The sequence below is a fragment of the Capra hircus genome, chromosome 25, assembly GCF_001704415.2.
Source record: "Capra hircus breed San Clemente chromosome 25, ASM170441v1, whole genome shotgun sequence".
In the NCBI taxonomy this organism is placed as follows: Eukaryota; Metazoa; Chordata; class Mammalia; order Artiodactyla; family Bovidae; genus Capra; species Capra hircus.
This window is the reverse complement of record NC_030832.1, coordinates 34,587,322-34,612,446: the sequence shown is the minus strand read 5'-3', so window position 1 is coordinate 34,612,446 and position 25,125 is coordinate 34,587,322. Positions and strand designations below refer to the sequence as shown.

At 37.3% G+C, this 25,125-nt stretch overlaps 2 protein-coding genes across 2 annotated transcripts in view; both read right to left on the bottom strand.

Annotated features, from left to right (window-relative positions):
- Positions 1-25,125, bottom strand: part of LOC102181832 (NADPH--cytochrome P450 reductase) — a gene marked incomplete in the record, with an annotated part of 1,163,480 nt that overhangs the window by 524,404 nt on the left and 613,951 nt on the right.
- LOC102191789 (olfactory receptor 4A15-like) lies at positions 23,030-23,947 on the bottom strand. The gene has a single exon (XM_005701449.2). It carries the CDS (start codon positions 23,945-23,947, stop codon positions 23,030-23,032), a length of 918 nt encoding a protein of 305 aa, XP_005701506.2.

Genomic DNA, 25,125 nt, shown 5'->3' with positions numbered 1-25,125 from the left:
AACTGGAAGAATCAACTTGCCTGACTTCAGGCTCTGCTACAAAGCCACAGTCATCAAGACAGTATGGTACTGGCACAAAGACAGACATATAGATCAATGGAACAAAATAGAAAGCCCAGAGATAAATCCACACACATATGGACACCTTATCTTTGACAAAGGAGGCAAGAATATACAATGGAGTAAAGACAATCTCTTTAACAAGTGGTGCTGGGGAAACTGGTCAACCACTTGTAAAAGAATGAAACTAGATCACTTTCTAACACCACACACAAAAGTAAACTCAAAATGGATTAAAGATCTAAATGTAAGATCAGAAACTATAAAACTCCTAGAGGAGAACATAGGCAAAACACTCTACGACATAAATTACAGCAGAATCCTCTATGATCCACCTCCCAGAATTCTGGAAATAAAAGCAAAAGTAAAAAATGGGATCTAATTAAAATTAAAAGCTTCTGCACAACAAAGGAAAATATAAGCAAGGTGAAAAGACAGCCTTCTGAATGGGAGAAATAATAGCAAATGAAGCAACTGACAAACAACTAATCTCAAAAATATACAAGCAACTTGTGCAGCTCAATTCCAGAAAAATAAACGACCCAATCAAAAAATGGGCCAAAGAATTAAATAGACATTTCTCCAAAGAAGACATACGGATGGCTAACAAACACATGAAAAGATGCTCAACATCACTCATTATTAGAGAAATGCAAATCAAAACCACAATGAGGTACCATTTCACACCAGTCAAAATGTCTGTGATCCAAAAATCTGCAAGCAATAACTGCTGGAGAGGGTGTGGAGAAAAGGGAACCCTCCTACACTGTTGGTGGGAATGCAAACTAGTACAGCCACTATGGAGAACAGTGTGGAGATTCCTTAAAAAATTGCAAATAGAACTACCTTATGACCCAGCGATCCCACTGCTGGGCATACACACCGAGGAAACCAGAATTGAAAGAGACACATGTACCCCAATGTTCATCGCAGCACTGTTTATAATAGCCAGGACATGGAAACAACCGAGATGTCCATCAGCAGATGAATGGATAAGAAACCTGTGGTACATATACACAATGGAGTATTACTCAGCCGTAAAAAGAATTCATTTGAATCAGTTCTGATGAGATGGATAAAACTGGAGCCGATGATACAGAGTGAAGTAAGCCAGAAAGAAAAACACCAATACAGTATACTAACACATATATATGGAATTTAGGAAGATGGCAATGACGACCCTGTATGCAAGACAGGAAAAAAGGCACAGATGTGTATAATGGACTTTTGGACTCAGAGGGAGAGGGAGAGGGTTGGATGATTTGGGAGAATGGCATTCTAACATGTATACTATCATGTAAGAATTAAATCGCCAGTCTATGTCTGACGCAGGATACAGCATGCTTGGGGCTGGTGCATGGGGATGACCCAGAGAGATGTTATGGGGAGGGAGGTGGGAGGGGGGTTCATGTTTGGGAACGCATGTAAGAATTAAAGATTTTAAAATTTAAAAAATAAAAAACTAAAAAAAAAATAAGTGTCAAGTCTTTAGCACTCAGCTTTCTTTATAGTCCAACATTCACATCGATACATGACTACTGGAAAAACAATAGCCTTGACTAGATAGACCTTTGTTGGCAAAGTAATGTCTCTGCTTTTTATTTATTTATTTATTTTTCCCCTTGGGACAGAATTTAATATTTTTTATATAAAGCATGGACACACACACAAAGTTGTTTAATAGACCAAATCAAAATATTTTGTATTTGATTGCATTCAAAAATAATTTCATATTCACATTTCATGATCATTTAATATGTAATCATTAAGACACTTTTTGCACATAAAAGACCAATAAAATTAGTAAAATCTAAATTATGTAACACTGAATATCACTTTTAGGTTAGAAGTTAAAATGCGTTTCTTAAGGATTTTGGAGAACAAAGTCAATGATTATGTTCTCAAATGACAAACTACACGTTAACTTAACTCCTTAAATATAGAACACTGACAAACAACATGTTTGAAAAAGAAGAGGGGCTATATACCAATAAAAGAAAGATATAAACTAGCTAGTGCAGTGAATACTGCAGGCAGCAGGCCTGTAAAGATGGATTCTTTCTCATTGGCATAACAATAATTCCCTTTATTTTTTTTTCTCCTCTACCTTTCTTTTTTTTTAAATTTTTTAAATTTTAAAATCTTTAATTCTTACATGCGTTCCCAAACATGAACCCCCCTCCCACCTGCCTCCCCACAACATCTCTCTGGGTCATCCCCATGCACCAGCCCCAAGCAAGCTGCACCCTACGTCAGACATGGACTGGCGATTCAATTCTTACATGACAGTATACATGTTAGAATTCCCATTCTCCCAAATCATCCCACCCTCTCCCTCTCCCTCTGAGTCCAAAAGTCTGTGTCTCTGCTTTTTAATATGCTGTCTAGGTTGGTCATTGCTTTTCTTCCAAGGAGAAAGTGTCTTTTAATTTCATGGCTGCAGTCACCATCTGCAGTGCTTTTGGAGCCCCCCAAAATAAAATCTTTCACTGTTTCCATTGTTTCCCCATCTATTTGCCATGAAGAGATGAAACCGGACGCATGATCTTAGTTTTCTGAATGTTGAACTTTAAGCTAACTTTTTCACTCTTGTCTTTCACTTTCATCAAGTGGTGGTTTAGTTCTTCTTCGCTTTCTGCCATAAAAGGGTGGTGTCATCTGCATACCTGAGGTGATTGATATTTCTCCCAGCAATCTTGATTTCAGCTTTTGCTTCATCCAGCCCAGTGTTTCTCATGATGTATTCTGTATATAAGCTAAATAAGCAGAGTGACAATATACAGCCTTGACATATTCTTTTCTCAGTTTGGAACCAGTCTGCTTTTCTTACATAGTCTGAACAATTTCCCATTATCATTTTACATAATGTGCTACATTTGTCGCAATTAATTCAATAATGTTAATATATTAATTTTAACCAAAAATCCATACTGACTTTATTCAAATATCTTATTTTTAAACTACTGAATTGACCAAAAAGTTTGTTCAGGTTTTCCTGTATGATGTTATGGAAAAATCCAAACAAATTTTTTGGCCAACCCAATAGCAATTTTGTTTTTCTTCTCCAGAATTATTACTTTTAGTTGTCATATTGTCTTCAGCTTCTCCAAACTGTGATATTGTTTCTAACTTTTCTTATCTCTGAAGATCTTGAGTGTATTGAGGAGAAATGGGCATTTTGGGCTTCCCAGGTGACTCAGTAGTAGAGAACCTGTCTGCCAATGCAGGAGACTAAGGAGACATGGGTTCGATCTCTGGGTAGGGAAGATGCCCTGGAGGAGAAAATGGCAACCCACTCCAGTATTCTTGTATGAGTAATCCCAATGACAGAGGAGTTTGGCAGACTATAACTCATAGCAATTATATTTTAAATGAATTTATGACAGCATAATTACCAACTAAAAGAAAATGGACCTCTGCTATGGAAAAGACAACTTTCTAAACACACACAGAAAAGTAATTAAAAACTGGAATAATCTAATTCCTAAGTAGCTTATAATCCTACCATTCTTCTCCCCAAAATTTTATTGTTTGTAAATGTAATCAATCAATTCTGCATAACAACTAATCCAGGTATAGTACCAATCTTACATAAACACCTTTAAAGAAAAGAGAAAATTAATATGCATCCTAATGCATTTTATGCACCAAACATAATTCTTAGAATGAAACAAGGGCATCAAAAGGAAAATAAAGATTAATATCTCACAATGGCAGATACAAAGTTCTGAACATGTTAGTTATTTTGATTTTTTTGGATGCTTTCTTTAAGATTTTTTAAGCCCTGTAGGGCCGGGGAGGCACCAGCTGCCACACGGGGAGGAGGCCGAGGCCGCAGCGTGAGGGAGACCCTGGCCCAATTAGAAAAAAAAAAAAAATATATATATATATATATATATATATATATATATATATTTAATTCTGTGTGATATAGTTTCGAGCCAGGTCGTCAGAAGTGGTCAGGTGAGCGCTAATCATGAATACTACTGAGGCAAAGTCTTTCTAAGTATTCAGCCAACAGCACTGCCTCTGTGAACTATGAGTTTTCCAGCTGGTGATAACGGGCTTTTTTCCTGCCCCATGTGGGGACCAAGCCCTCTTCTCTCTAATCCATCTGGTAAATCTTTCCCCAGCCTCAGGTATTTTCCTCAAATGCAAGCTCAGATCAGTTCTCTGATAAATACTTGAGGAGTATGCTGTTTAGTTCTCCTGAATTCTCTCTCTCTCTAATGCTCTGGGTCTTTGGTCAATCTTTCTCTCTTACTCTCCAACTCCACTCTCCCAACCCCAGGTCTATAGGTCTGCCCTCTGTAGTGTTCTAGCCTAAGATTTCTATGTGCTTTGGTCTCCTCAGACTCTGAAAGTCTTGTCCTCAACTCAGCGAATCTACCAGGATCTTTCTGAGATATCCCTCTCTGCACCACAACATGGAAATTTTTCAAAGGTAAAATGAGAAAATCCTAGAACTCAACTAGTCTCTCATCTCTTATTGATCATTGTTTCTTATTTCTCCCAACTAGTGTCTTAAAAATAATTAGTCCATATTGTTTCTGGTTTGTTTGCTTTTCTCATAAAACTATGTAAATATTTAGAGCAGTTTTAACCATAATTACAAATAGCTGGAAACAGTCAAAATGTATCTTAGTTTAGAGAAAGATAGAGAATGGTGATATATCCATAAAATGGATTATTCAGCAATAAAATGAATAAACTCTTGATTAACACATAAATATGCATAGATGTGATGTGTATGATACTAAGAACAAGAAACAATATTTAAAAGAGTACAGAGTAGACCTAATCTTAAATGACAACCCACTCCAGTATCCTTGCTTGGAGAATCCCATGGACAGAGGAGCCTGGTAGGCCACAGTCCACAGTGTCGCAAAGAGTCGGACATAACTAAGCAACTTCACTTTCACTTTCTTTCACTTTTACATATATAAAAAGCAAATAATCACACCAAAACTCTTAGCACTACAAAACAAATCCAACAACTTTTCAGGGTATAAAATCAACATATTGAAATGTCATATCTACATATATTTATGATGAGCTACCCAAAACAGAATTTAATTAATTATTAAATTAAATAATCCCATTTACAATAGCATCAACAAGAATAAAATACATAGGAATAAATGTATCCAAGGAATGGAGATTCATACACTGAAAACTAGATGACATTGATGAAAGAAATTAAAGACACAATAATGTCCCATGTATATGAAATAAAAATTGTCAAAGTGAACACACCATCAAAATCAGTATGGAAAAGATTAGCAATCCAAGAAAACATATAAAACTCATTCATAAGCAGTTCATGGAAAAGAAATACAAATCAGCTAAAACCTAGGAATAGATGCCCGAATGGGTTGGCATGCTGGCAATAAGTATGAACATCAAAATTTTAGATACATCAAAAGTTGACTCAGTGCTAATTCTAGGAACTTATATGTACAAAATTACAAAACTTCAATACAAAATAATTTGACACTGAAAAACACTGGGGAAAACATGAAGATAAACATATTCATCAATTGTTGTTCAGACAAAGTTAAGCAGTATAAGAGATCTAGAATGAGTTAGATATATGTAAATTAGTATGTAAAGATCACCAGGAGGCTGGGGCAATAAAATGCAAAATTTATGTACTGAAACATAAACCAAACACAGGTGAAAACATGCTTAATTTATGATTATTACTTGAAGAATCTTAAGAAAAGAATATAGTGACTGCATCTGGAAGGACTGAGAGAATCTGAATTGGGATGGGAGAAGGTTTATTCTACATTATTTCATTTTGCATGGATTTTTATTTAGTATTTATTACTAACCATCATACCTACAATGCTTATTTAACAAATTAAAATATTATACTAAAATTTCATATGTAAGACAAATGAGATTGAATAAAATGAATACAGCAGTAAATAGTTTAACTGGTATATAGAATGAAGGTAAAGATAAGAATCTGATTAAAATTTTTATTTATTTATTTTTTTATTTTTTAAATTTTAAAATCTTTAATTCTTATATGCGTTCCCAAACATGAACCCCTCTCCCACCTCCCTCCCCACAACATCCCTCTGGGTCATCCCCGTGCACCAGCTCCAATGAGAAGGTAATAAAATAAAGTGGATAGTATTTGAAACTAGCAACTCTTTAAAAATTTCATTTGTCATTGCTATTGTTCAATCGCTAAGTCATGTCTGACTCTCTGCCAGGCTCCTCTTTCCACCACTATTTCCTGGAGTTTGTTCAGATTCATGTCCACTGACTGTGCAATGTTATTTAACCTTCTCATCCTCTGCCACTCCCTTCTCCTTTTGTGGTCAATCTTTCCCAGCATCAGAGTCTCTTCCAATGAATTGGCTCTTCACATCAGGGGGCCAAAGTATTGGAGCTTCACCTTCAGCATCAGTTTTTCCAATGAATATTCAGACTTAATTTCCTTAGGATTGACTGGTTTGAAATCCTTTCTGTCCAAGGGGCTCTCAAGAATGTTCTCCATCACCACAATTCAAAAGCATTAGTTCTTCTGTGCTCATCTTTCTTTATGGTCTGACTCTAACATCAAGACATGATGCCTGGAAAAACCATAGCTTTGACTATACAGACCATTGTTGGCAAAGTGATGTCTCTGCTTTTTAATACACTATCTAAGTTGTCATACTTTTCCTTCCAAGAAGCAAGCTTCTTTTAATTTCATAACTGCAGTCACAATCTGCAATGAATTTGGAGTACAAGAAAATAAAGTCTGTCACTGCTTCTACTTTTTCCTCTTCTATTTGCTATGAAATGATGGAACTGGATGCTGTGATTCTAGATTTTTGAATGTTGAGTTTTAAGCCAACTTTTTCACTCTCCTCTTTCACCCTTATCAAGAAGATCTTTAAATTCCTCTTCACTTTCTGCCATTAGAGTGTTATCATCTGCATATCTGAGGTTTTTTATATTTTCGTCAGCAATATTGATTCCAGTTTGTGAGGCATCTAGCCTGGCATTTTGCATTATATATTCTGCATATAAAAGTTAAATAAGCAGGGAAACAATATACAGCCTTGTCGTGCCCCTTTTCCTATTTTGAACCAATCATTTGTTTCATGTCCAGGATAACTGTTGCTTCTTGACCCACAGGTAGGTGTCTCAGGAGATAGGTAAGGTCATCTGGTATTTCTGTCTCTTTAAGAATCTTCCACAATTTGTGATCCACACAGTGAAAGGCTTTAGCATAGTCAATGAAGTAGAAGATATTTTCCTGAACTCCCTTGATGTCTCCATAATCCAACAAATGTTGGCAATTTAATCTCTGGTTCCTCTGCCTCTTCAAAACTCACCATGTGGATCTGGAAGTTCCTGGTTCATGTACAGCTATAGCCTAGCTTGAAGGATTTTGAGCATCCTGTCCTTAAAATTTTGGGTGCAATGGATGAGCACAATGGATGAGCACTTGAACAGTCTTTGGCTTGCCCTTCTTTGGGACTGGAATGAAAATTGACCTTTTACCAGAGCTGTGGCTACTATTGAGTTTTCCAAATTTACTGGCATATTGAGTTCAACACTTTAAAAGCATCATCTTTTAACAGTTTAGATAGCTTAGCTAGAATTCAATCACCTCCACTAGCTTTGTTCATGGTAATGCTTCCTAAGGAAGAAAAGGAATACATTAGATCTAAAAATTATTAGCCAACAAAAATGTACTTTGCTGAGTTCAGGGTCCTGTTGACACTTATAATGATGACAATGAGTAGGTTGCCCATCAGGGTCAAAATATAGAAGAGCAAAACATTACTAAAATGATTTTCTGCTCCTTCGGATTCTGCATGAGGCCCAAGAGGATAAAATAACTTATTTTGTTCCTTGCATCTGGCAAGTCTGTGCAGGAGCTGAGTTCACACATTAGAATCAGTTTTCCTACAGAACAAACGGGAAAACTTTTAAGTGAATGATAAGTTAAACTTTTTTTATTTATCTTTTAAATCAAAACAGTTTATACAGTATTGATTTTTGTCTAATGTGGCACAGACATTGTGATGACCAAGTTAGAAAGGCAGAGTTTCCTATCTCCAGTGATATGATAACACAATGACACATCAAACTATCCCAAACTAATGTAAAAAATCATATTATTAGAACATTGACAAAAGTGTCACAGGATAGAAATATGTCAATTAAACTGGAATCAGTGAAGTCTTCCAAGCAAAAGCAATGTTTAGTTGAGTTTTAAAGGAAAAGTGATAGAACAAGAAAAGATGCCAAAGGAATTCATGAAAAGTTACACCATTTATAAATTCGCCAAACTCTAATACTTGAGACAGACAGATATACAGGGTGAAGTGGCCATGATGAAGTAGAAGGACACTGAATCCATGTAACTCTCAAAGAAAACAATAAATGTACAGGTATTTACAAAATCATTGAATAGAATGACCTGAAGACTAGCAGATCTTCTGTTACTAAAAATATACAGCAGAATTCACAGCAAGACCAACAGGAGGGGTAGATACAGGCTATAGTCATGCCCCATAGCTCAGTAGGCAACAGACAAAACAAGAGATGATCCAGTTGCAGAGAGACTTCCAAAGGAGTCAATGGATCTGAGACCCAAAGAGAGCTACTCAGGTCAGGGATCCAGAACTGGGAGGTAATCCCTCATACATACATGACTTTAAAATCAGTGAGAATTCCTTTCCAGAGAGCTAGGGGGCTGTATAAAGCAGAGACTCCAGCCTTAAAAGATTACACATGAAATCACACACTGTCTGAGAAGAAATAGAAACTGAAAGGAACCTGAGTCAGACAAAGTTGCTGATATTGGACAGAGCCACCCAGGGTAGAAGGACAAAACTGGAACTCACATTGGGATGTAGACACCTTTAGCAAACACTTTGGGTGTCTACTACTGCTCCCATTTCAAATACACATTTTTAAATGACTTATTCTTTAAAAAAGGTGAGCTGGGCTAATATGGCTATTTAAATTCAAACCAAACTGAAATTCTTTCCATGCTTCCAACTACACAAATCCCTATCCAATGCTCACCTCTATCTTGTTTTATATATATATATATATATATATATATATATATATATATATATATATATATGTCCTTCTTTCTTTATTCACTTCAGTTCAGTTCAGTTCAGTTCAGTTCAGTCTCAGTTGTGTCCGACTCTTCGTGACCCCATGAATCGCAGCATGCCAGGCCTCCCTGTCCATCACCATCTCCCAGAGTTCACTCAAACTCATGTCCATCGAGTCCGTGATGCCATCCAGCCATCTCATCCTTTGTCGCCCCTTCTCCTCCTGCCCCCAATGCCTCCCACCATCAGAGTCCTTTCCAATGAGTCAACTCTTTGCATGAGGTGGCCAAAGTACTGGACCTTCAGCTTTAGCACCATTCCTTCCAAAGAAATCCCAGGGTTGAGGCGGTCCTAAGATGGCAGAGGAATAGGACGGGGAGACCACTTTCTCCCTCAAAAATTCATCAAAAGAACATTTCAACGCTGAGTAAATTCCACAAAACAACTTCTGAATGCTGGCAGAGGATATCAGGCACCCAGCAAAGCAGATCAGTGGCTTCAAAAACAGGTAGGAAAAAATATAATAAGACAAAAAAAGAGACAAAGGAGGTAAGGAGGGAGCTCCATCCCGAGAAGGGAATCCTGTCCCGGGAAGAGACTCCTAAAAAGAGAGGCTTCCAAACACCAGGAAAAATTCTCGCAGCCGAGTCTGTGGTGAGCTTTGGAAGCACAGAGGGCAACATAACAGGAAGGAAAAATAAATAAATAATTAAAACCAATAGATCACGAGCCCAACAGTAACTCTCCCAGTGAAAAAGCAACGCAGACGCCTACATCCACCACTAGCAAGTGGGGGCTGGGCAGGGAGGAGCGGGAGGCACAGCCAGCAGTGCTTTTTAAGAATCAGGCCGCAGGAGGCGCAGGCTGCAGTGCTTTATTGAGAATCAGGCCGGAACGCCTCACGCGTGGACAGAGCAAGCTAACTTGGGCTAGCAAACCAGACTGTGGGAGATATACCACGTGAAACACTCGAACATAAGACACCACCAGGACCGCACATAGAACAAAGGGCGGATCGGAAATAGCCAGCTGCAGACCAACCCCTCCGGTGACAGGCAGCCAGAGCCTTAAGGGCTGGAAGGGGGCAATCGCAGCCCAAGAGAGACATTGCCTACCAAAATGCAAGCAGGCTTCTTTGCTAACTAAGCCTTCTGGGGGCTCTGGACAGTCATCATCTGCCTGAGAAGGGGCGCCAGCGGTACTCCCAGGAAACTGAGCAGCAGGGACAGGCCACAGTCGCAGCGACCGCGCTCGCCAAACTCCTGGGCTGCTCGGGCCTGGGAAGGGCACAGAACGCAGGCCCAGCCAAATCTGCCTCTGAGGGCTTCCTGAGCGCCGAGCCTGAGCGGCTCACACTCGGGAGGTGCATGAAGCCTAGGGCCGGCCTCAGATGGTTCCCCAGCGGAGCTACGTAGAGTCTGAGTGGTGTGCACCGCAAGCAGGGGCAAGCCCAGAGTGGATGAGACACTGCAAGCACATGCCAGTAATATTAGTTTGCAGCATCCCTCCCTCCCCACAGCACGACTGAATAGTGAGCCTAGTGTGTCCACCACCGCCCTCCCTGTGTCAAGACGGAAATCAGACACGGAAGAGACCAGCAAACAGAGGAAGTTGAACAGAGGGAACCGCCATGGAAGTGACCCCACACAACCCACAACACCAGAGAAAGGGCCAGATATACCTTTACTACTTTCACAATCTTTTTTTTTTTTAGTTGATGGGGTTGAATTATTGTTTTTTTCTTCTTTTTTTTGTTTTTATTCTTTTTTTAACTTTCTTAAATTTATAAGTACTCTATTTCTCTAATTATTATTTTTATTAATAATTCTTTTGGCTTTGTTTTTCTTGTTTGTTTGTTTTTCCTCTTTTCTTCTTTTTTCCTCTTCTTCTTCTTTTCTTTAATATTGACTTTATGGAAAACTTCCCTAAAATGGGGAAGGAAATAATCACCCAAGTCCAAGAAACCCAGAGAGTTCCAAACAGGATAAACTCAAGGTGAAACACCCCAAGACATATATTAATCAAATTAACAAAGACCAAACACAAAGAACAAATATTAAAAGCAGCAAGGGAAACACAACAAATAACACACAAGGGGATTCCCATAAGGATAACTGCAGATCTTTCAATAGAAACTCTTCAGGCCAGGAGGGAATGGCAAGACACACTTAAAGTGATAAAAGAAAATAACCTACAGCCAAGATTACTGTACCCAGTAAGGATCTCATTCAAATATGAAGGAGAAATAAAAAGCTTTACAGACAAGCAAAAGCTGAGAGAATTCAGCACCACCGAACGAGCTCTCCAACAAATACTAAAGGATATTCTCTAGACAGGAAACACAAAAAGGGTGTATAAACCCGAACCCAAAACAATAATGTCAATGGCAACAGGATCACACTTATCAATAATTACTTTAAACATAAATGGGTTGAATGCCCCAACCAGAAGGCAAAGACTGGCTGAATGGATACAAAAACAAGATCCCTATATATGCTGCCTACAAGAGACCCACCTCAAAACAACGGACACATACAGACTGAAAGTGAAGGGCTGGAAAAAGATATTCCATGCAAATAGAGACCAAAAGAAACCAGGAGTAGCAATACTCATCTCTGCTAAAATAGACCTTAAAACAAAGGCTGTGAAAAGAGACAAAGAAGGACACTACATAATGATCAAAGGATCAATCCAAGAAGAAGATATAACAATTATCAATATATATGCACCCAAATAGGAGCACCAAAATATGTAAGACAAATGCTAACAAGCATGAAAGGGGAAATTAACAATAACACAATAATAGTGGGAGACTTTAATATCCCACTCACACCTATGGACAGATCAACTAAACAGAAAATTAACAAAGAAACGCAAACTTAAAATGATACAATAGACCAGTTAGACCTAACTGATATCTATAGGACATTTTACCCCAAAACAATGAATTTCATCTTTTTCTCAAGTGCTCACGGAACCTTTTCCAGGATAGATCACATCCTGGGCCATAAATCTAAACTTGATAAATTCAAAAAATCAAAATCATTCCAAGCATCTTTTATGACCATAATGCACTAAGATTAGATCTCAATTACAGGAGAAAAACTATTTGAAAATTCCAACATACGGAGGCTGAACAAAACGCTTCTGAATAACCAACAAATCACAGAAGAAATCAAAAGAGAAATCAAATTATGCATAGAAAGGAATGAAAATGAAAACACAACATCCCAAAACATGTGGGATACTATAAAAGCAGTGCTTAGAGGAAAGTTCATAGCAATACAGGCATACCTCAAGAAACAAGAAAAAAGTCAAATAAATAACCTAACTCTACACGTAAAGCAACTAGAAAAGGAAGAAATGAAGAACCCCAGAGTCAGTAGAAGGAAAGAAATCTTTAAAATTAGGGCAGAAATAAATGCAAAAGAAACAAAAGAGACCATAGCAAAAATCAACAAAGCAAAAGGTGGTTCTTCTAAAGGATAAATAAAACTGACAAACCATTAGCCAGACTCATCAAGAAACAAAGGGAGAAGAATAAAATCAGTAAAATTAGGAATGAAAATGGAGAGCTCACAACAGACAACACAGAAATACAAAGGATCATAAGAGACTACTATCAGCAATTACATGCCAATAAAATGGATAACGTGGAAGAAATGGACAAATTCTTTGAAAAGTACATCTTTCCAAAACTGAACCAGGAAGAAATAGAAAATCTTAACAGACCCATCACAAGCATGGGAATTGAAACTATAATCAGAAATCTTCCAGCAAACAAAAGCCCAGGTCCAGACGGCTTCACAGCTGAATTCTGCCAAAAAATTCGAGAAGAGCTAACACCTATCCTACTAAAACTCTTCCAGAAAATTGTAGACGAAAGTAAACTTCCAAACTCATTCTATGAGGCTACCATCATCCTAATACCAAAACCTGATGAAGACGCCACAAAAAAAAGAAAACTGCAGGCCAATATCACTGATGAACATAGATGCAAAAGTCCTCAACAAAATTCTAGCAATCAGAATCCAACAACACATTAAAAAGATTATACACCATGACCAAGTGGGCTTTATCCCAGGGATGCAAGGATTCTTCAATATCCACAAATCAATCAATGTAATTCACCACATTAACAAATTGAAAAGTAAAAGCCATATGATTATCTCAATAGATGCAGGGAAAGCCTTTGACAAAATTCAACATCCATTTATGATTTAAAAAAACTCTTCAGAAAGCAGGTATAGAAGGAACAAACCTCAACATAATAACAGCTATATATGACAAACCCACAGCAAACATTATCCTCAATGGTGAAAAATTGAAAGCATTTCCCCTAAAGTCAGGAACAAGACAAGGGTGCCCACTTTCACCACTACTATTCAACATAGTTCTGGAAGTTTTGGCCACAGCAATCAGAGCAGAAAAGGAAATAAACGAAATCCATATTGGAAAAGAAGAAGTAAAACTCTCACTGTTTGCAGATGACATGATCCTCTACATAGAAAACCCTAAAGACTCCACCAGAAAATTACTAGAGCTAATAAATGAATATAATAAATTTGCAGGATATAAAATCAACACTCAGAAATCCCTTGCATTCCTATACACTAATAATGAGAAAGTAGAAAAAGAAGTTAAGGAAACAATTCCATTCACCATTGCAATGATAAGAATAAAATACTTAGGAATATACCTACCTAAAGAAACTAAAGAACTATATATCAAAAACTATAAAACACTGATGAAAGAAATCAAAGAGGACACTAATAGATGGAGAAATATACCATGTTCATGGATCAGAAGAATCAATATAGTGAAAAGGAGTATACTACCCAAAGCAATCTACAGATTCAATGTAATCCCTATCAAGCTACCAGCGGTATTTTTCACAGAACTAGAACAAACAATGTCAAGATTTATATGGAAATACAAAAAATCTGGATTAGCCAAAGCAATCTTGAGAAAGAAAAATGGAACTGGAGGAATCAACTTGCCTGACTTCAGGCTCTACTACAAAGCCATAGTCATTAAGAGAGTATGGTACTGGCACAAAGACAGAAATATAGATCAATGGAAAAAAATAGAAAGCCCAGAGATAAATCCACACACATATGGACACCTTATATTCGACAAAGGAGTCAAGAATATACAATGGATTAAAGACAATCTCTTCAACAAGTGGTGCTGGGAAAACTGGTCAACCACTTGTAAAAGAATGAAACTAGATCACTTTCTAGAACCATACACAAAATTAAACTCAAAATGGATTAAAGATCTAAATGTAAGACCAGAAACTATAAAACTCCTAGGGGAGAACATAGGCAAAACACTCTCCGACATAAATCACAGCAGGATCCTCTATGATCCACCTCCCAGAATTCTGGAAATAAAGCAAAAATAAACAAATGGGATCTAATTAAAATTAAAAGCTTCTGCACAGCAAAGGAAACTATAAGTAAGGTAAAAAGACAGCCTTCTGAACGGGAGAAAACAATAGCAAATTAAGCAACTGACAAACAACTAATCTCAAAAATACACAAGCAACTTATGCAGCTCAACTCCAGAAAAATAAACCACCCAATCAAAAAATGGACAAAAGAACTAAATAGGCAATTCTCCAAAGAAGACGTACGGATGGCTAACAAACACATGAAAAGATGCTCAACATCACTCATTATAAGAGAAATGCAAATCAACACCACAATGAGGTACCATTTCACACCAGTCAGAATGACTGTGATCCAAAATTCTACAAGCAATAAATGCTGGAGAGGATGTGGAGAAATGGACCCCTCCTACACTGTTGGTGGGAATGCAAACTAGTACAGCCAGTATGGAGAACAGTGTGAAATTCCAAAAAATTACAAATAGAGCTGCCTTATGACCCAGCAATCCCACTGCTGGGTGTACACTCTGAGGAAACCAGAATTGAAAGGGTCATATGTACCCCAATGTTCATTGCAGGACTGTTTATAATAGCCAGGACATGGAAACAACCTAGATGTCCATCAGCAGATGAATGGATAAGAAAGCTGTGGTACATATAAACAATGGAGTATTACTCAGCCATTAAAAAAAATACATTTGAATCAGTTCTAATAAGATGGATGAAACAGGAGCCGATTATACAGAGTGAAGTAAGCCAGAAAGGAAAACACCAATACAGTATACTGACACTTATACACGGAATTTAGAATGATGGTAATGATGACCCTGCATGTGAGACAGCAAAAGAGACACAGATGTATAGAACAGTTTTTTGGACTCTGAGGGAGAGGGAGAGGGTGGTATGATTAGGGAGAATGGCATTGAAACATGTATACTATCATGTAAGAAACGAAGTGCCAGTCTATGTTCGATACAGGAAACAGGATACTTGGGGCTGGTGCATGGGGATGATCCAGAGTGATGATATGGGGTAGAGGTGGGAGGGTGATTCAGCATTGGGAGCTCGTATACACCCATGGTGGATTCATGTCAATGTATGGCAAAACCAACACAGTATGGTAAAGCAAAATAAAGTGAAAATAAAATTTAAAAAAATGAAAACTAATCCCAGGGTTGATCTCCTTCAGAATGAACTGGTTGGATCTCCTTGCAGTCCAAGGGACTCTCAAAAGTCTTCTCCAACACCACAGTTCAAAAGCATCAATCTTCGGTGCTCAGCCTTCTTCACAGTCCAACTCGCACATCCATACATGACCACAGGAAAAACCATAGCCTTGACTAGACGGACCTTAGTCAGCAAAGTATTGTCTCTGCTTTTGAATATGCTATCCAGGTTGGTCATAACTTTTCTTCCAAGGAGTAAGCGTCTTTTAATTTCAATACTGCAGTGACCATCTGCAGTGATTTTGGAGCCCCCAAAAATAAAGTCTGACCCTGTTTCCACTGTTTCCCCATCTATTTCCCGTGAAGTGATGGGACCAGATGCCATGATCTTCGTTTTCTGAATGTTGAGTTTTTTTTTTCTCTTGTTTTAAGCCAACTTTTTTGCTCTCCTCTTTCATTTTCATCAAGAGGCTTTTTAGTTCATTTTTAGGTAAATGCTATCTCTCACCCATGAAATTTACATTTGAACCCTCAACTGTAACTATGGAAAGATGTTAAGTATCTATAATAAGCAGAGAGCTTAGGGAAATGTCTATGAGTCACTGGAAGTGAAGGTGAAAGTCTTAGCCTCTTAGTTCTCTGACTCTCTGTGCCCCCTGGACTGTATCTCACCAGGCTTCTCTGTTCATGGGAGTCTCCAGGCAAGAATACTAGAATGAGTAGCCATTCCCTCTCCCGGGGGATCTCCCCAACCCAGGGAACAAACTTGAGTTTCCAAAATTGTAGGCAGATTCTTTACCATCTAAGCCACCAGAGAAGCCCAAACTGGTGCTTATTATTTGATATTTTTTATCCTTCAAAATCCTATTCCACAGTCAATTTAAACATAATCATATTCAACCAACTTGTAGTTTCTTTTGGAGAAGGAAATAGCAGACCACTCCAGTATTCTTGCCTGGAGATTTCCATGGACAGAAGGGCCTGGTGGGCTACAGTCCTTGGGGTTGCCAAGAGTCTGACATGACTGAGCGACTAACACATAGTTTCTATGGACTTAGATTAAAAAAAAAAAAATTTGCGTAGGGGTTGAGGATCTTTCATCAAAGGAAGTATTTATTTTGAGTTCTAAAAATAAAATTTTAATGTGGATATCAGAGAGAACTAGTCAGCTGGGTAAGACAGATAGATAATGCACTATACATACACACTTACATTCACAGACTAATGCAAGCACATATATAGTCTATTACTTATGATTGACACATACTACAAGTCCATTCATTCAACAAATATCTATTGGACACTTATTATGTATATGATTTTTTTTGTTCCCACAAAGTCATGAAGAGTGTCCCTTTTAAATGCCCTTAATAACTGAAATCTCATTACCAAAGAGCAGCAATGCATTCATCTATGATAGGAATAACATTTCTACTCCTTTGTGTTTATGCCACATGCATTCTCATGTTTTCCTTCCACATCTCATAGCAAACATCACCCATCATTCCTGGATACAGGATACTGACTTACTAATAGAATGAGAAATTTGGGGACATAAAGAGGAGAGAAATATAGTAAAATATATCCTGCAAATATATATATCTTTCAAAAATAAATGAACAATACTGTATTGGTTTTGCTGTACATTGACATGAATCCACCACAGGTGTACATGAGTTCCCAATCCTGAACCCCCCTCCCACCTCCCACCCCAAAGTAAAATGTAATAAAAATTAGAAATAAAAAAAGAAAAAGTCTTAAAAAATAAAATAAATAAACAAAAGAGGTTTTGTTTTTTTTTTTTTCGCTAAGATGAAAATTGTATACTTCTCTAGAAACAAAGTATAGCAATTTCACTGCATTTCCTTTTTATGAAGTAGGATATCCTGACAGACCAGAAAAGAGATGTAGGTATGTACACATAAGTCAGAATTAGAAGTAATTAATGAATATGCTTTAAAATAACTATCAAGAAATATATTTTTTTAACTTTTTTTGTCTCTAGACTATTCTTTCTAGGAATAAACCCTAATGGAAACTTTCTTAAAGGAAAAAAATAATCAACATTTACAAACACAATTCACAATTCACACAATTGTGTTCAACACAATTATTAAAAACTGGAAAAATTTAGAAATGACATGAAATGTTCAGCATTGGAGAAATGGATAAATTATAGTACATCCATTTGATTAATATGTAGATTTTATACATTTTTTTAAGTTGTGCAATATCAGATAGACAATCTTAAATTGTAATATACACTGGAGAGAATTTTGAATACAAATGTGAATTGTATAGTTATTCTCATTTAATTCAAACTAATTCATATATTCATGTATATGTATATATATAATATATGTAAGAAAAAGACTCAGAACATTTTCACTTCTAAACTGATAGTATTGTATTTGAGTCTTTCTTAACACTTTGTATACTGCAAAATGGATTTAAATGTCAGATAAGTGTGGTTGAGGAGTGATTGTATGATTTGTAGGGTCCATTTAAGAAAGTCTATTGTATGCTTTGTAAGATCTATTTAAAAGAGTCCATGACAATATGATTTCCTGGAAAAAAAGAAATTCTCACCTATGAACTTATCTGACTTAGCTCCATGGTCAGGGCCTCAGGCAGCTGTTAGTTCACCAAGAAAGAAAAGTTGTAAGATTTAAAAATGACAATTAGTTCTGTTACAATAAGTGACTTTGCCTATTTATAAGTGGCACCTCTGGATAAGCCTTAAAAGTACTACCACATTTCCTGTTGCAGCAAAATCTGTAAAGTTACTTAGCTGTGGCTAATAAGACCTCAGGGGTGTTTCACCGTCATTAGCAGATCCTGACAAAATCCATTTCATGTAAGTTAACTAAACAGCAGAGGAAAATTTTATAGCACTCATCTTTAATTTTGAACTGTTTTGAGTCAACATGAAGACAAAACACCATGACAAGAGAAAAAGAAAATACACATTTATGTATTTGATAAAAAGAATGTATTATAAAATCCTAATATATAGCATTGTGTAAATTAAGCATTTAGGTAGGTAACTAAATGATCTGATCCAGAGAGATGATATGGGGTGGGAGGTGGAGGTGGGTTCAGGATTGGGAACTCATGTACACCCTTGATGGATTCATGTCAATGTATGGCAAAACCAATACAGTATTGTAAAGTAAAATAAAGTAAAAATAAAAATTAAAAAAATAAAAATAAAATAAAAAAATAAATGTTCATTACAATAATTGTGTTTTTTAAATTGATCTATCATTTACAAAGGCATGATTTTTAAATACTGTTTTCAGATGTGCACTAATTTAAAATTATGTATCCTGTTATAGTACTGGTACTTCACAACTTGTGTCTCCCACACTGCATGTTTATTTTTCACCTCCTGAGCCATTGGGGAGGCCCTGTAGTCTCCCATATATCTCATATGGCCATCCTAACAGATGTGAAGTGTCATTTGCATTTCCTCCCAATCAGTTATGTTGAGCACATTATCATGTTCCTCTTGGCATCTGTATGATTTCTTTGGAAAGATATCTATTCAGGTTATTGGCCCACTTTACATTGGGTTATTTGTTTTTATGTTATTTAGTTGAAGTTATTTATATATTTAGATATTAATTCCACATGAATTAATGATTTGCAAAAATTTTCTCCCATCCTAGAGGTTACATTTTCATTTTGCTTCCTTCCTTGTATAGAAACAGTCTGGATTTAAAACTTGAGATCCAGAACTTCAGGTGGATATAATGATGAGATGAAGCTTACCTGACTTGATAGTTCTGGCCTCCTCCCTCTGACAGTCCTAAACTGCTCTTTTACAAGTCTGACAAGCTCTCTTCTCAGACATGGTTCACATAGTCCTGTATCCATGAAGAAGGAAGAGACCCAGAAGAACCTGATCTTCTAGCCATCCCTGCCAAAGCATCATTCATGTAATTGCAGCTATCTTTGCCCTCCTTTAAAGCCCAGCGATATGCCGATTACTAGACAATGACCTCTGCCCAGCCCACATGGAAGAGAAGAACTGTTTAGTCAAGCTTTGCCTGAATTCATTATGATCATATGCAGGGCAGTGAATGGAAAAATACACCCGTGTGTATAAGACATATAGGCCTGTAGTGATCACAACAAATCCATATGCCTATACATATGCAAACTCATCCCTCAGTTCAGTTCACGTCAGTCGTTCAGTCGTGTCCGACTCTTTGCTACCCCATGAATCACAGCATGCCAGGCCTCCCTGTCCAACACCAACTCCTGGAGTTCACTCAAACTCATGTCCATCGAGTCAGTGATGCCATCCAGCCATCTTATCCTCGGTCGTCCCCTTCTTCTCCTGCCCCCAATCCCTCCCAGCATTAGGGTTTTTTCCAATGAGTCAATTCTTCACATGAGGTGGCCAACGTATTGGAGTTTCAGCTTCAGCATCAGTCCTTCCAACTGGCCATGTGTTGTCAGATACAGAATGTGGGTGTGTTCACATATAGGCACATATCTGCAATTTGTTAGAAACCTATATAAGATTGAACATTTAAGTGCGAATAATTATAGAGATTAACATGAGGTTGGATACAATCTGAGTGTGTGGTGGGATATATACATGTGTGTTATTAGATCAGGCCTGTGGATGTTTGAATACAGATTTATGCTCATGACTTTGGAGACTAAACTGTAATTCATGCCAGCAAGAGACACTGACCCTTTCTGAGCAGCTCGTTGAAAATATGTTAAACCCAATTGCTTGCTAGCAATGGCAACCCACTCCAGTACTCTTGCCTGGAAAATCCCAGGAGGAATGGAGGAGCCTGGTGGGCTGCAGTCCATGGGGTCGCTAGTAGTCAGACACGACTGAGTGACTTCACTTTCCCTTTTCACTTTCATGCATTGGATAAGGAAATGGCAACCCACTCCAGTGTTCTTGCCTGGAGAATCCCAGGGATGGGGGAGCCTGGTGGGCTGCCATCTATGGGGTCTCACGGAGTCAGACACGACTGAAGCAACTTAACAGCAGCAATGTGTTTGAGAAGACTTTGAGAGAATGTCATAAAATCTCCAGGTAAAGGAATAAAAATCAGGATATAATGTTTCTCATACAGTGTGGTTTTCTAGTGGGAAAAAAAAAAAGAAAACCTATTGCCCCATAGACTTAACCCTTCATAAATCGAGACTGAGTAAGGTATGGATACAATAAGCTTCTTTGACCATATGCTTTCAAATATATTAGAGCCAGATTATATCTTCCTTCAATCTTGACTCAGAGACAAAGGGGGAATATTAGGAATGAAATCTCTGTAAAAAAGAAAAATATATTCTGGCCTCTTTCAGTTCAGTTCAGTTCAGTTCAGTCACTCAGTAGGGTCTGACTCTTTTGCGACCCCATGAATTGCAGCATGCCAGGCCTCCCTGTCCATCACCATCTCCCGGAGTTCACTCAGACTCACGTCCATTGAGTCTGTGATGCCATCCAGCCATCTCATCCTCTGTCATCCCCTTCTCCTCCTGCCCCCAATCCCTCCCAGCATCAGAGACTTTTCCAATGAGTCAACTCTTCGCATGAGGTGGCCAAAGTACTGGAGTTTCAGCTTCAGCATCATTACTTCCAAAGAAATCCCAGGGCTGATCTCCTTCAGAATGGACTGGTTGGATCTCCTTGCAGTCCAAGGGACTCTCAAGAGTCTTCTCCAACACCACAGTTCAAAAGCATCAATTCTTCGGGCCTCAGCCTTCTTCACAGTCCAATTCTCACACCCATACATGACCACTGGAAAAACCATAGCCTTGACTAGACAGACCTTTGTTGGCAAAGTAATGTCTCTGCTTTTGAACATGCTATCTAGGTTGGTCATAACTTTTCTTCCAAGGAGTAAGGGTCTTTTAATTTCATGGCTACAGTCACCATCTTTATTATATAATAATCTTTATTTCATTAATAAGAACAATAAGAATTATATACTGTCAACATTCTTCTTAACAATGATATCACCCAAAATATCTGGTGACAGCTTCTGTAGTGTATATTTGAAGCTCATGGTTTATTATTCTAAATTTACACATAACAGCAAAACCTATATTTGTATAGAAATGTATAGAAACACTGTAAGCAAATAAAGGAGACATTCAGCTTACACTGTAACATGCTAAGCTGTATAAACAAAAAAAATTAAATGTAAAATTAATGGTATAAACAAAAAATACATGTAAAGTTCTAATAGACACAAAAGTGACACATATGTGAAATATAAATATGTGCTGTCTTTATGTGAAGAGCAATGAATCGAGTTTTATGTCATATTTCTAATTCTTTTCAATAGCTGTGTTGTTGTTCAGTCACTCTGTCATGTCCGACTCTTTGTGACCCCATGGACTGCAGTATGTCAGGCTTCCCTGTCCTTCACCATCTCTGGGGGCTTGCTTAAACTCATGTCCATGAGTCAATGATACCATCCAACCATCACATCCTCTATCGTCCCTTTCTCCTCCTGCCTTCTGTCTTTTCCAGTATCAGTGTCTTTTCCAATGACCTGGCTGTTTGCATCACGTGACTATAAAGTATGGAGTTTCAGCTTCAGCATCAGTCCTTCCAATGAATATTCAGGATTGATTTCCTTTAGGATTGACTGGTTTGATCTCCTGGCTGTCCAAGGGAATCTCAAGAGTCTTCTCCAACACCACAGTTCAAAATCATCAATTCTTCAGCACTCAGCCTTATTTATGGTCCATACATGACTATTGGAAAAACCATAGCTTTGACTAGACAAACCTTTCTTGGCAAAGTAATGTCTCTGGTCTTTAATATGCTGTCTAGTTTGTTCATAGCTTTTCTTCCAAAGAGCAAACATCTTTTAATTTCATGGCTGCAGTCACCATCAGCAGTTATTTTTGCACCCAAGAAATAGAGTCTGTCACCATTTATAGTAAACTCTATTAATTTTGAAAAAGATTACATTATTTAAGAGAGAAACATGTGAAAATCTTCCCCTAATTAAATAAATGTATGGTATTAACTATAGCTTAACTCATCATATGGAATATAAACTTGTAGTCTCAAAAGAGACATTTTAGCCCAAACAATACATCCTTCCCGAAGAAATTGTGGATATCTTAAAAATTTTTTCAACAAAATATATGCATTGAACTAGAAAATTATGAAATATTTAAAAGCATATTTTGATCTTTGGAAGTATTCTTATAATAAATACATTCATCACACCCAAGTTATTAAACATGAGGATACATTTACTAAATTAAATAATCACACATCTTTCCTGGGAAGATGAAGTCTTGATTGAAAATATGTGAAACATTTCCCATGTGCCTCATTTTCTTTTTCTGGTCCAGAGCTTTTTCATGGCATTTTTCATTTCTCCATTTCTCAGAGTATAGATTAGAGGATTCAGCATAGGGGTGACAACAGTGTAAAACACAGTCAAGAATTTGTCAATAGGTAAAGTGGAAGGAGTTCTCACATACATAAAAATACAGGGCACAAAGAAGAGGAGCACCACAGTGATGTGGGAGCCACAGGTGGACAAGGCTTTGAACCTCCCTTCCTGATTAAGATTCTTCAGGGAGCGTAGAATGACCCCATAGGAGATGAGTAAGAGCATGAAGATGACCACGCAGATGGCCCCATCATTGGCCAGTACTGTGAGGGCAATGATGTGAGTGTCTGTGCAGGCTAGTTTTAACAAGGGGTACATGTCACACACAAAGTGGTCCATGACATTTGGGCCACAGAATGGAAGGTTGTAAACAAAGAGAGGATGAAGGACAGCATGCAAAAACCCACCAACCCAGGCAAAGAGCAGTAGCAGAACACACACTCGCTGATTCATTATTGCCAAATAATGCAAGGGTTTGCAGATGGCCACATAGCGGTCATAGGACATGACCACCAGGAGTAAAATCTCAGCACCACCAAATAAGTGCTCCATAAAAAGCTGGGCCATGCAAGCTTGGAAGGAAATGGTTTTCTTCTCATAAATGAAGCTTTTAATCATACTCGGGATGAAGTTAGTAGAATAAACAGCATCCAGAAATGACAAATTTCCAAGGAAGAAGTACATAGGGGAATCCAGGGTTGGACTGGCTACCACAGTGATGACTGTGAGTACGTTGCCCATCATCGTGACAATGTAAATGAGCAAGAACACAGCAAATAATATCTTCTGACCCTGGGGGCTCTGAGTGAGCCCCAAGAGGACAAACTCAGTTACATTGTTCCTTTGTTCCATGGGCACTTCTGTTTATCTTATTGCAGAGCTCAGCTCATAATCCCCTGTATGTACACATTATTGATAGTGGCTTCCTGAAATCGTGAATTGCTTTGTTGTTTCAACAGTTAGGCAGTATGTATTATTAAGCACCAATACCTTTAGATATTACAACACACAGCTTGTTAAAGCATTATTCCTAACATCAACAAACTTACAGACTAATTCAGAGGCAAGTGACTAGAGACATATATGGAAAAATGATACATTATTAAATAAATCAGGTGCCAAAACTAGCTTTTCATATAGAAGCTAAGTGTACTTATACAGAAAACTTATATAAAAATAAACACAAATTAAATGTTTAATAGAAAAACAAAGCAAAGTTTACCTCATATTTACTTTCCATTTAATAAAGGATGTTACTGTCTATATTTTGGTGTGGAAGAATCTTCTTAATCAATCACCAAAGTCCCAAATAGGTATATTTGACAATTTCAAATTTGTCTAAGGACTTAGGAAAAGATACCACAACAATAGACAAAAATAGGTTGCGGGAATCATTTAAATTTTAGCTGATATACACAAAGTTATATCTAAATTGAATAAAGATTTCTAAACAATTAGTTAATAAATGAAATAAAGAAAATTATAACATAAAATATAAACAATTAAGTAAAGACTATCCCTAAATGGGCAAAAAATATATGATCAAATGCTGAAGCTCACTTGTGAACAGAAAATAGGAACTGAAGGAATGACTTGCTTATTAGAGCATTAGCTTAGGTTCTTAAAAATTATTCAATCAGGTCTACAGGTGCTATCTTTTTTTTTTGACAGATGAACAAACAGCATTTAGATAACATATTAATTGAATCTATCTTTTGACTTACAAATATCTGCCCATGATAATATCTTCAAATAATTACAGCTGAAATTAATCTTTAAGAATGTGCTCAAAAAGGTAAACTTATTTCAGATCATTAGAATATAAAAGTATCCAAAAAGAGTGTTACAGAATAAAATCAATCTTCACATATTTAATACTCACAAATGATTCCTGACATGAAAATTACAAAACTCTTAAAAAGTTAATTCTTACATGACCAATGTACCCTTGGAAAACATAAAGCTTTGTTCAGCATTTTGTGTTTTAATACACTTCCTTGGCTACCTGCGTAAGGAGAATGGTGTTCAGC